Here is a 13,932-nt window from a genome sequence, read left to right on the forward strand (position 1 = left end):
GAGCTAAGAACTCTGGGGTCAAACGAAGTTAACTTGTTGCTGAGGGTCTTTGAGAGAAAGGTGATGAAACTTATAAAAGGAATATGAAACATATATTCCATAAAGGGACCGAAAAGATAGAATGAGAGTCGATATTGCTGCCTGAGGAAAGTACACCAGGATTTGTTCACAGATGATAAAGCAAGTCTTTCCTTGTGGAGAGAAAATGGCATAAAACAGTGAGCTCATTAGTATCACAACGGGCAGCTTTGAAAAGATTCATTGAGAAGGCTCCAGCACAGTAGTCAAGCCTTGTGCTATCTCTGATTTCACCGATTCTTGTTAAGCAAAGCTTATACTCAAATAGCTTAATCATCCACTCCAGCAATTTCTTTGCTAAAGCAGAAAGTAAAATGCAAATTCTCGTGTAGTGACTCAACATAAAGGATATCCAAATCTTAAGTTTTCTCTTAGCATTATGAAAAACATTTTTAATCTAAAGAACAAAGGAAAATACTGTGAAGCTGAAAACTTGAGCTTAGCTAGAATACTTTATTTAACACTATTTAGAAAATGAAAGTCATGTAACTTTTGTAAGACAGTTTAAAATCAACAAACTTAATTACTACTTGGCATGCATGCCCAAGCATAAGGATTTTTACCAGCGCTGTGGAAGTAATTGCGTTAGGATATACAGGAAAGACTTTTCTAAAAAATTTGGATTATTTCCCTTTCTATGATGAACGCAAATTTGGATTTAATTTTCAGCTGATAATGTAATCATTGACACAGCCTAATTTTAGAAGTAAATGATCCTTGAAGCAAGAGCACTCATAATAAGAAAAATATTTCATGTCTTGTTCTGAGGCAGCAACATTTTTAGTCATTGCAGTGATTTTTCTGGCATGTTAGACATGAGGAAAGGCACACCTTTTGGATGTTAACTTACTGGACAATGTTTTACTAAATGACATAGAGTTCCGAATGGGGTAGATTAGTAAGTAATGTTTTTTCATTGTTATCAAAAGGGAGTTATGGGGTTAAAATGCATTGCAGTTATTAAGGCTTTGCTTACATTCCCAGGAAAGTTGGACCCCTCCAAATCAGATCATAATTAAAAATAATTTTATTAATTTGAAAATTCCCTAGTGTCAGCTCCACACTATTAATGCTTAAAAGGAGTCAATATAATGACCATGAAGTCAGATGGGTGATTTCATTGGTTGTGTGCAGTATTTAGAGGTGTGTGTATCTCTATACATAAACGGATAAATATACCAACACATATCCATCCTAAAATTCTACCTCTGAAATTACAGGTGTAACACATAAATCACAGCTATAGAAATTCAGTGAGCTTAATTTTTGTAAAATTAACTGCTTACTACTTTTCTAAATAAAATTTTATTTGTTTGTTTATTTGTTTATTTTATTTATTCATTTTCATACAGAGCCTCACTTTATCATCCTCAGTAGAGTACTGTGGCGTCATAGCTCACAGTAACCTCAAACTCTTGGACTTAAGTGATTCTCTTGCCTTAGCCTCCCAAGTAGCTGGGACTACAGGCGCCTGTGACAATGCCTGATTATTTTTTTTTTTTTTAGAGACGGGGTCTCAACTCTTTCTCAGGCTGGTCTCAAACTCATGAGCGCAAGCAGTCCACCCGCCTCGGTCTCCCAAGTACTGGGATTACAGGCATGAGCCACCACACCTGGCCGTAAAATTGTATTTAAAAGTTCAAGGAAAGTTAGGATTTAAGAAAGGTAGTAGGAAAAGATAACTTTGTGGTGGGCTACTGACAATACATACAGTAACTTTTCTACCAGTTATAAAAAAGTAATTTCCTCTCTATGGATTAATTACAAAAAGGTGGCCTCCTAGACAGACTAAATATAAAAGGGCACTCCTTTCAGCTTGACACTGGCTTGTACAAGACATGAGGCTTGGTTAGTGTAGCATGGATTGGATTTCTGTTCTGACAGCAACAACATGAACTGCTATTACATATTTCAATCCTATTCTATGAACCTCAGTTGTATGCTGCATCCTCCTGACATGTGTATATCAGTATGTATTTGTCAATAATTCCAAGCATGTCAAGTGTGGCGGCTCACCTAGCACTTTGGGAGGCCAAGATGGGTGGATCACCTGATCTCAAGAGTTGGAGACCAACCTGAGCAAGAGCAAGACCCTGTAGCTAAAAATAGCCCCGGGTTGTGGCGGTCACCTATAGCCCAGATACTCGGGAGGCTGAGGCAAGAGAATCGCTTGAGCCCAAGAGTTTGAGGTTGCTATGAGCTGTGATGCCATGACACTCTACCAAAGGCGACAAAGTGAGATTTGGTCTCAAAAATAATAATAATAAATAAAGTAAAAAGTAAACTCTAAAGGCCTTTGATTATTTTGCATTTGTTCAGCAACTTTTCCACTAAGTCTTAAGTGTCTTTTGATAAGTCCTCTTAAAAAGAGCTCTAAACACCACTTAAAGAAAGTTTTATAAAATTGCTACATTTTATTATTGTTTTACTGGCAGTGGCTAATTCAGCCAGACAGAGATCTGGCTGAATCAGAAAATGTACAGATTTATCTTTGCCTTTGAACCACACTAGTATCTGGCTTAAAGTGAATTCAATGCATGTAGCACTTAATATTTTTGACAAGTGTGTGTGTAACTGGCTTTCTGGCAATTATATTTGTAGCCAGACAAATTGCAGAATAGGTGATTTGCAGTGTTTCAGAAGTATGGACAAACTTTAAAATGCCTATCCATTTCAATCAAGTGGTTATATAGTTACAACTGCTTTTATACAATACAAATTAATTTCTTCAGCCATGCTCCTTACTGTGAAGAAAAGCTGGATTTCATAAATGCCCACACAAGACAATCACTGAAAAAATCTTTTTGTTGTTTATTCTTGACAGTCGTCCATTACTGCCAATTTAACACATTTTTTCCTCCTTATTATTCTGTAACTTTTGATTGAAACAAGTTTTACTGAGCTACCACATTAGGCCATAGAATAGTTTTTTGGTTGAGTCATAATGTTTTATCTTTCTTTGCACTAAGAATTGTGGTCAAAGAAGGGGGATCTTTCAACCTTTTCTCTCCAGGAAAAGAACAGAACCTTCCTTGTTCATAGAAAATTGACAGATTTACCTGTGCCTTTGAACCACACTAGTTTCTGGCTTAAAGTGAATTTAATGCATGTAGCACTTAATGTTTTTGACAAGTGTGTGTGCAGTTGGCTTTCTGGCACATTTTCAGCAGCAGTATTGTAGTATTTGTGTGGCACTCAAATAACTCAAGCCCAGTATTCTGTATATTTTAATACTCATCACCTATGAAAAAAATAAGCGATCAAGGTATACAAGAAGATAAATATGCTTATCGTAGTGCCTGACTTAAAATTAATCATGAATCAACAAGGTTATTTCAATTAATAGATTTTTCAAGAGGTTAAAAGCAGTGATATTGCCAAGACCTTCCGCAAAGCAATCAACAGGAAAGAAGGCATTTGTGCTTTGGGAGGAACTTCAGAGTTGTCCAGTGAAGGAACACAGCATTCTTACTCAGGTAAGTAGTCTCACCTACATTAGGTTAACACTATGAATGAAGTAGAGCGAGTGCTGTAATGTCTAGAAAAACATTTATTTCCACCTAATAAAAATAGAAAAGAAGCTCCGTGCAATAGTGCATGACTGTAATCCTAGCACTCTGGGAGGCAAAGGAGGGAGTATCACTTGAACTCAGGAGTTTGAGACCACTCCGAGCAAGAGCAAGAGTGAGAACCCGTCTGTACTAAAAATAGAAAAAAATTAGCCAAGCATGGTGGCAGGCTGCTGTAGTCCCAGCTGTTTGAGAGGCTGATGCAGGAGGATTGCTTGAGCCCAGGAGTTTGAGGTTGCTGTGATCTAGGCTGACACTGTAGCCTGAGCAACAAGAATGAGACTCTGTCTCACAAAAAAAAAAAAAAAAAAAAAATTAAGAAAGAATAGAAGTTCTTTGTGACATGTATTTGAGGTTGGGATTAATACAGGTCATAAAGGCATTATAGGTGTTTATCATGTGCCTTTGTTAGTTTGCAAGAGACATGACACCATCCACCTAATGGTAGGCAGAGTATAATTCTACAGTGACGTAAGTGTATTTTTTAAAGAATTTTGTAACTACTCTAAAGATCAGTTAATGTGTTGTAGCCTTTTTTAAAATTTTGTAACTCCTAATAGCCACCTGGTGACTGGGTTTCTAAAGCAGATAATCACATGTTTATGACACATTAACTTTAAGTATGACTTCACCACCATTTTAGGCTTTGGAGTCAAATAGTTAACTTAAAGTATGAACTAATGTCTTGTTATTTATCATAATTTTAGAGGAAGAAAAATATGCTTTTGTTAACTGGATGAACAAAGCTTTGGAAAATGATCCTGACTGTAGACACGTTATCCCAATGAACCCAAACACTGACGACCTGTTCAAAGCTGTTGGTGATGGAATTGTGCTTTGGTAAGATACTAACTTGTTTTATATCCAGATTTCCAAAAATTGTCTTCCACATCATTGACGTGTTTGTTTTCTGTATGCTTGACAGCTTCACCTCAGGAGATAATTAGAATGGAAAATTATCCAGGTTCTGCCTTTTTCATTTCATCTCTAGATCTGTCCATGAACTTAAAACTCAGTCATAGACTTTCCTCTCTATAGGGAAGCTGTCAGCTTCCATTTTTTTCTTACCACTGAGTAAGCAGAGCATTACAACTTTGTTGAATTTAAGTATGTCAGTATCTATTTATTCTACAGGACCATAGCTTTCAAAAGAAAAAAAGAGGCTACTCTTCAGTTCTCACTCTCCAATGATCTATTTCTGAAAAATATCATTGTCACTGCTGCTGTCCCATAGCCAACAATATTTTTGAAAAAAAATGATATAAGATTATCAACACTGCTGGTAGGTGCTCCTGTTCATAGAGGCAGTGTAGCACAGTGGTTAAGAGCATGCCCCAGGATGGGCACAGTGGCTCACACCTGTAATCCTAGGACTCTGGAAGGCAGAAACGGAAGGATCCTTTGAGCTTGGGAGTTGGAGACCAGCCTGAGCAAGAGCGAGACTCCATCTATACTAAAAATAGAAAAATTAACTGGACATGGAAGGGGGTGCCTATAGTCCCAGCTACTCGGGAGGCTGAGGCAGGAGGATCGCTTGAACCCAGGAGTTTGAGGTTGCTGTGAGCTAGGCTGGTGCTATGGCACTCTAGCCTGGGCAACAGAGCAAGAGTCTATTGTAAAAAAAGCATGCTCCACAATCAGCTGCCAGGGTTCGTATTTGTTCTCACCACAGCTGTGCAGCTGTGATCTAGATACGCACCGCCCTACCAAAAAAAAAAAAATATTCAACCCCTTTACTTTTCAGTTTCCATCTATTATGATCTCCACCTTAGTGTACTTACCTCAGAGGGCTGTTGTGAACTTTGTTACTAAATATAGAGGGCTTAGAACAGTGCAATAGATATATTTCAGATGACAGTGTATTATAGATAAACTTACTCTTTTTTCAATAAGGTCTTTTTATTTGTTTGAAAAGCTGATTTTGAAAATGTGATATATCCCATTTTTGGTCCATTAGTAGGCACTAAAGAAATAATTTTCCTTGTGTTTTAGAAGAGATAATCATATAGAACTACTTGAACTTAATATTTATTTTTTTTCAAGTGAGTTGATTTAATTCCAGTAATACAGAATTTAGAGTGGAACAAAGGCCGAGGAACAGGCTCTGGCAGATTCTGGGCTGGTTTTATTTGGTTTTATTACTATTTTTGGAGTAGAGGGACAGAGTCTTATTCTGTTGCCCAAGCTAGAGCAATGGTGTCATCATAGCTCAATGTAGCCTCTAACTCTTGGGTTCAAGCGATCCTTCTGCCTCAGCTTCCCATGTAGCTGGGGACTACAGGCACACAAAACCACACCTAGCTATTTTTTTTGTGGACATGGGGGATCTTGCTGTGTTATCCAGGCTGGTCTCAAACTTCTGGCTTCAAGCGATCTTCCTGCCTTAGCCTCCCTAAATGCTAGGATTATAGGCATGAGCTGCCACAGCCAGCCTGATTTTATTTATTTATTATTATTATTTATTAATTTATTTTTTTTGCAGTTTTTGGCTGAGGCTGGGTTTGAACCCACCACCTCTGGCATATGGGGCCAGCACCCTACTCCCTTGAGCCACAGGTGCCACCCGCAGCCTGGTTTTATTGATTCTTTATATTCACAGTTAAGGTAGGAACAGCTGAGTGAAAACAACTGAACAGATGATGAGCCACTGTATGATTTATTTTTTTCTTAACAAGAGTTTGTTCTTAAATGTACTACAGGCTCTAAGACAACTTTCATTTTAGCTATAGGTTGGCAATAGATGTTATGGCAGAGAATCTAGATGTTTAAATAGGAATGGAATCAAGGGTCACCATCAACTCAGGCACAAGAAACAGCATACTTTTTGCTAGATTTCTTAATTCCAGGAGTCCCTTCACTGGGGCCTTCCCTTTTAACATTTTGAGTTTGTTTTTTTAATTTTTATTTTTGAGACAGAGTCTCACTTTGATGCCCTTGGTAGAGTGCCAAGTGCAGTGGCTCATGCCTGTAATCCCAGCACTCTGGGAGGCTGAGACAGCCAGATTGCTTGAGCCTCAGGAGTTCGAGACCAGCCTGAGCAGGAGTGAGACCTAGTCTATAAAAATAGCCATGTATTGCGGCAGGCACCTGTAGTACCAACTACTCAGGAGGTTGAGGCCAGAGGATCACTTGAGTTCAAGTGTTTGAGGTTGCTGTGAGCTATGACACTATAGCACTCAACCCCAGGGCGACTGAGTGAGAGTCTGTCTCAGAAAAAAAAAAAAAAGAGAGAGAGACTCATTTTCAATATGGAATTTTATCTGTTCTTAGCATTTATTCAATAAAGTTTTATTTTCAATACTGAGTTATTCATTCTTAAAAGATAATGTGGAAGAAAATGTTTTAAGTTAAAATGAGAGGCTGGGAACACAAATACAGTCCAGCAAAAAGGAAGGGAGAGATGGGAGAGGAAGTGGAGGGAGGATGTTTGGCAGGATCTTACCTAATGTGCACAATGCAAGGGTACATTTCAAAACAACTAAGAGTATAAATGTCTTACAACAAAAAAGAAGTGAGGTGATGGTTATGTTAATCAGTTTGATTTAAGCATTCCACATTGTATATCAAATCATCACATTGTACCCCATAAATGTATGCATTTATGATTTAATACAAATTAAATTAAAAAAATAAATAAAATGAGAGGCCAAGAGAGGTGGCTTACACCTGTAATCCCAGCAGTTTGGGAGGCCAGAATCAGAGGATCACTTGGGGCCAGGAATTCAAGAGCAGCCTAGGCAACATAGTGCTACTCTATCTCTACAAAAACAGGTTTAAAAAATAAAAAATTACAATGAGAAAGCATGCCTTAATTCTACTTATTCTACTGAGAAATACCCAACAACTATAAACATTTTAGTATTTTTTATAATTTTCAGTTTTCATACGTATAGTTATTCGTGATCATAAAAGTCATCCATTTGCAGTGTTTTTTTTTTTGATTCCATGAAAAACAAGTTATAGTAAGCCTTAAAGTATTTGTGAATATTTATAAACTCTTTGAAAGTAAATCAATTCATTTTTTCATTTTTGTTTTCAGTAAAATGATCAACCTTTCAGTTCCTGATACAATTGATGAAAGAGCAATTAACAAGAAGAAACTTACACCCTTCATCATTCAGGTGTGCATTATTCTTCCATCCATCTTTCATGAAGTTACTGTTCAAGGACCTGTTCTACAGACTTTATGCTCTGCCCTTGTTATGTTCTCAGTTAATACTCATAACAAGTCTGAGTTTAGGATTTTGTTTTTTTGAGACAGAGTCATGTTCTGTTGCTCTGAGAGTTAGGATTATTGTCCAGATTTTACAAAGAGAACTGGGACTCAGAAAGGTTTCTTAACTTGCCTGAGGTTAATGTTGGAACTGAGGTTCAGCTCTCATTCTAACACCAAAGTACTATTTTCATTTCATAATGTGTTCAAACATTGTATAAATAAGCGAAATTATTTAAGCTCTTAATTGACTGGCATGCTTAAGGAATTTGATTTTCTACCCAATGAGTATTAGACTAGTAGTAGATAGCAAAATTCCCTCAGGCAAGAGTGCCCCCAGAGTGGAGATTGATAACTTCTAGAACTCTTTCAGGTATATTCAATACCACTGGACTCTGATTTAGGCATTTTCCAAAATGTAACACTTTACTCACATACGTTTACTCCTGTCAGTCAGCTGCCCTTTCCTTTAGTGTCAGCGTACTTCAAAAAGGACCAAATAAAAATACCAAGTTAACATCCTGTGGAATTCTGCAAAAGACAATAGCTGTAAGGCTGAAAATTTTTTGTTTTAGTTGTGCTTTTTAATGTTAAAGTCTAAAAATTGTTTTCTGTGGATCATATATGGATAAAATTAATATGGGGTAGTAATTTTCTCATTGAGTGTTATTTTCAGTGAAAGGAGAAGTAGACTGCTAAAAAATGGAAAGGTCAAGAAGCAAGTGTGTTATTTGGCTGTCTTGCAGGAAAACTTGAACTTGGCACTGAACTCTGCTTCGGCCATTGGGTGTCACGTTGTGAACATCGGTGCAGAGGATTTGCGGGCTGGGAAACCGCATCTGGTTTTGGGACTACTTTGGCAGATTATTAAGATTGGTTTGTTCGCTGACATTGAATTAAGCAGGAATGAAGGTAATGGAACATAGTCATTATTTTAAAATTGTTTATTGGGTTTTCTTCCTAGTCATGCAAAATGTCATACTTTCACTTAATTGACGTAATTAGATGAAAACTAGAATTAACATTTGGGGAGTAATTCAGGAAAACAACCTAATTACGTAACTCTCTTCTTAATAGTAACTTAGGTTTGTCTGGCATTTTACAACTTATTTTTAGAATAAATATATGAAAGCACAAAGAAGTTAAGGAATTTTCTCAAGGAACCCCAACTTGAGAATTATTTTTTTTCTGTTCTGCCTACACACCCTCCACCCCATTACTACCTACAGCCCCACCATGACCATGGTCCATCTCCTGTCATGGAGATGTTTGAATGCCTTTTATGGTCTGTCATGGATTTAGGTTAGATTTTCTAACCTATCCTTGATGGTCTCATATTTTCTGAACTGGCAGAAGCATCATCCTTTTTACAGCATAGGTTTAAAATCACATTGTGGATTTATAGAATGTATAAGCATATGCTATACAGTACTTGCCAGGTCCTAGGAAGTATGACATTATGTTATCCTCTCCCTATCAAATTGAAAATATTGAGCATCAGGTGGCACCTGTAGCTCAGTGGGTAGGGCACCAGCCACATACACTGAGGCTGAGAGGTTCAAACCCAGCCCAGGTCAGCTAAAACAATGACAACTGCAACAAAAAAATAGCTGGGGGTTGTGGCAGTGCCTGTAGTCCCAGCTACTTGGGAGGCTAAGGCAAGAGAATCACTTAAGCCCAAGAGTTTGAGGTTACTATGAGCTGTGACATCACAGTACTCTACCCAGGGCAACATAGTGAGACTCTGTCTCAAAAAAAAAAAAAAAAAAAAAAGGAAATACTGAGCATCACTCTTAATACTCAGATCTCATTCTAGAAATCCCTAGCATCACCATCTCAATACTCAGATACACTGGAGGAAGAATATTTGGGATTCTAGATATGTTTATAATGTCTGACAATAGTCTCATTTTGCACATTTATCCGGTATAAGACTTTTTTGTCCTTTTTTGCATAAAACTTTTTCAAGAGTTCAGACACCTCCTTTTGAAAATGAATAAAATTATTCTAAGTGTTGGCCTTCTTCACCTTGGTGCTTGGTCTTGTTTAAAGGAGTTGAAATCCATTTAAACAAGAAAAGGAGAAAAAAATAAAATAACATTGGCTAATGTAATAAATCGAATGACTTACCTGACTTGCTGAAGTCACAGGTACATGGATGTTGGGCTGTTTAATCCTTTCCAGCCTTTGACTTGGTGGAGATGGTAGTGCAGAAGCAGGGCTCTGCACAAATGGCCATTTGCCTCTACTCTTGCTTAAATCCCTGAGTAACAAAGTGACATGGCATAAAGTGGGGTCTATCGAAGATGAGATTTGCCTAATGTAGGTATTCCTTGGACCTCTTCAGAAATCAAGTGGTTTCATTGTTCTTGTTGAATATTAATATCCTTTCATTTAATGGGAGGCAGTTATTGTATAAGGACTATTTGACTTATTAAAACAATGCTTATTTTATTTTATTTTTTTGAGGAGGATTCTTGCCCTGTTGACCAGGGTGGAGTATGGTTGTGTGATCATAGCTCACCACAGCTTCCCAACTCAAGAGCTCAAGTGATCCTCCTGCCTCAGCCTCCCAAGTAGCTGGGACTATAAGCTTGCAGCAATGTGCCTAGCTAATTTTCTTTCTTTCTTTCTTTCTTTTTTTTTAATAGATGGGTTCTTGCTATGTTGCCCAGGCTGGTTTCAAGCTCCTGGCCTCAAGAGGTCCTCCTGCCTTGGCCTCCCAAAGTGCTGGGATTGTAGGCATAAGCCACCACATTTGACCTAAATTTAGACATTTCTCTATGCAAACACTTAAGCTTTTGCCTGTTACTTATGGTAATATTTACCCAAAAAAAAGTTTGGCTTCTTTCATACATTTAGTTCAATAACAACAAAATTATCAATTGGCCTTTATAATGTTAGGTCCTATAGAAAATACTATATTTCCTTTAAAATAGGTTTAACTCTTCAAGAGTTAAATAATTAAGGCAGCGCCTGTGGCTCAGTGAGTAGGGCGCCGGCCCTCTATGCTGAGGGTGGCAGGTTCAAACCTGGCTCTGGCCAAACTGCAACAAAAAAATAGCCGGGCATTGTGGTGGGCACCTGTAGTCCCAGCTACTTGGGAGGCTGAGGTAAGAGAATCACCTAAGCCCAAGCTGGAGGTTGCTGTGAGCTGTGACGCTACAGCACTCTACTGAGGGCAACAAAGTAAGACTCTGTCTCTTAAAAAAAAAAAAAAGAGTTAAATGATTAATTATAGTTAAATATAAATATCAGGGCAAGAAGATGATTCTCAAATTTTAAATAACCTTCCCAAATCCCTGCTTTTAGAAGTGGTAAACAAGACCAGGCATAGTGGCTCAGGCCTGTAATCCTAGCATTCAGGGAGCCTGAGGTGGGTGCATCGCTTTAGCTCAGAAGTTCAAGACCAGTCTGAGCAAGAACACACAAAAAGTGTTAAACAAGAAGAATTTGTATAAATATGTAGCATGTCAAAACATCAAACTTAAAAAGTTGTAGCTGTACGTGGTATTTGGAATGTGAAGAATAATAGAGAAAAGAATACATAAATTATAATCATGTATAATTTATTATTATGTAATATTTGCTGTGCATTCTTAGAATGCCATGCATCTATCTGAATCACCCTGTTTTATCATTATCTACTTATATATTTTTCTTTTTCACTATATTAGGAGTATTCTGAAACCAGGCACTATGTCATACTAGGTTTTGTACCTCTATTAATAGCATCAAAAAAAAGACTGAATAAACTTGGGTGTGACCATTATCATATCATGTATTTGTTGTGGGATTTTTTGCTTTTAGCTTTGGCTGCTTTACTTCGAGATGGTGAGACTTTGGAGGAGCTTATGAAATTGTCTCCAGAAGAGCTTCTGCTTAGATGGGCAAACTTTCATTTGGAAAACTCGGGCTGGCAAAAAATCAACAACTTCAGTGCTGACATCAAGGTAACCGTGCAAAGAAGCATATTATCTTGGGGAGAGTTCATCCCAGCTCAAAAGAGGGAAAATCTTAACACTGTCTCTAAGCCTGGTTACCTCTTGACCCTGGTGATAGATTTCAGTTAGAGAGGTAAGAACACCAAGTCTATGGTGCATTTTGTGGAAAAGGGTATAAGTGTTAGAATGCCAATTTTTTATATCCTGCCTACTGTTGTACATGGAGTATAAAAGGATGGGACATGACTGTTATAATCCCTAACTGCCTTTCCTTGACCTCAGTGTACTTGTTAGTAAAGACTTAGAAAAGAGAAGAAAGGCCTCAAGATTTTCCCTTCATCTTTCTTATTTGGCTTCTCTCCTGTCATATTCTTCCATCTTCACATGTGAGTTTCTTGAGGGTAGTGATGGGCTCTTACTATGTCTGTGTCCCTACCTCAGCCTCTGCCCCAGGGCTCTCCTCCAAAGCCAACCTCTAGCACAATATCTGACACATAAAGACCCTCAGATAGCTTGGTGCCTGTAGCTCAGTGATTAGGGCACTGGCCACATGCACCGGGGGTGGTGGGTTTGAACCTGGCCTGGGTCTGCTAAACAACAACAACAAAATGACCAGGCATTGTGGCAGGCACCTGTAGTCCCAGCTACTTGAGAGACTGAGCCAAGAGAATCTCTTAAACTGTGAGCTGTGACATTCCGGCACTCTACTGAGGGCGACATAGTGAGGCTCTGTTTCCAAAAAAAAAAAGACCTTCACATAATTCGTGTGTTGAATTTTGGTGCTCCCTCACTGTTCACTGGCAGAAGTGGGGGAAAACTAGCAATGGAGGAAGGCATTGGTAGCATTCATTCATCATCCCATGTTGCCTTTGGTTTCTCATGCAGAGAGGACCGGCATCACCACAGTAGACATTGCGGAGTTCTCATTAACTCCCTCAACTCTCTCCAAAATCCAAATGTTCTAACATAGGGAAAAAAATCTAAGGATCTTCATCAGATGTCACTGATCAACAAGGCTATGAAAACAGCATTCTGTGATGACAGTGATGAGAGGAGGCAATGGGATACTTGTACCACTGATTTCATCCACAAAAATGTAGTCTGACCCCAAAACTATAAGACCAATTGTCCTTACCCCTCCTTTAATTTTATTTATTTATTTATTTATTTATTTTCAGTTTTTGGTCAGGGCCAGGCTTGAACCCACCACTCCCTGTGTATGGGGATGGCACCCTACTCCTTGAGCCACAGGCGCTGGTGCCCCTCCCCCCCCCCAATTTAGATAACATGTGTGGCCAGGTGTATTTTGCTTCCTGCATTAGATGTGTTCCTGAAAACCATTTGTAAGTGAATTTTATGTACTGGGACATATTTTAAATGCATAAAAAGAATCTATTTTTTTTTCTATGAAACCTGCTTTGACTATTTTTAAAAAGCAAAGAATTGTTTGGTAATGTGAAAACTAACTTCCACTTTATCTCTATGCAAGCTCAAATTTTCACCTGTAAAGCCCACTTCAGGGTAGTGAATAGATTCTGTTCTCCTCAAGCACATAGGATTCATTATAGATTGTTAATGTGCCTTTGGCAAGTAATAAGAAGTGGAAACATGTTCACATTCCTTAGGAGGAGGTAGTCTTTACCCTCTAATGATAGGATCTGGTTTGACATTTATTTCATGCATTGCTCTGAAATGGATTTTTTTTGTTCGAGATGGTGTCTCCCTCTGTTACCCCAGGCTAGAGCACCATGGCATCATCATAGCTCACAGCAACCTCGAACTTCGTCATTAGCCAAGTAGGAGGGACTATAGTCACACATGACTCATTTTTAATTTTTTTGTAGAGATGGAGTCTTATTATATTCTTCAGGCTAATTTCTTATAAATACAAAAATTTTTACAATTGTATGTAGTGGTATTGGCAACCTCATACTTTGGGGTTCGATGATCCTCCTGCCTCAGCCTCCCAAGTAGCTAAAACTACAGATGCCATCCAAACAGCCAAAAATAGAAAATAGATATTTCTTTTTTTATTTTTTGAGACAGAGCCTCAAGCTATCCCCCTGGGTAGAGTGCCATGGCATCACGCTCACAGTAACCTCCAACTCCTGGGCTCAAGCGAGTCTCC

General features: G+C 38.3%; 1 protein-coding gene across 1 annotated transcript in view; it reads left to right on the forward strand.

Annotated features, from left to right (window-relative positions):
• PLS3 (plastin 3) overlaps positions 1-13,932 on the forward strand; it is a 109,281-nt gene that overhangs the window by 78,394 nt on the left and 16,955 nt on the right. The window contains exons 5-9 of the mRNA XM_023508204.1: positions 3,425-3,554; positions 4,355-4,487; positions 7,687-7,768; positions 8,607-8,772; positions 11,671-11,813. Of these exons, the coding sequence (XP_023363972.1) occupies positions 3,425-3,554; positions 4,355-4,487; positions 7,687-7,768; positions 8,607-8,772; positions 11,671-11,813 (654 nt within the window). The remainder of the gene's footprint in view (positions 1-3,424; positions 3,555-4,354; positions 4,488-7,686; positions 7,769-8,606; positions 8,773-11,670; positions 11,814-13,932) is intronic.

Source organism: Otolemur garnettii, unplaced genomic scaffold, assembly GCF_000181295.1.
Source record: "Otolemur garnettii isolate 467f Iridium unplaced genomic scaffold, OtoGar3 scaffold00230, whole genome shotgun sequence".
Classification (NCBI taxonomy): Eukaryota; Metazoa; Chordata; class Mammalia; order Primates; family Galagidae; genus Otolemur; species Otolemur garnettii.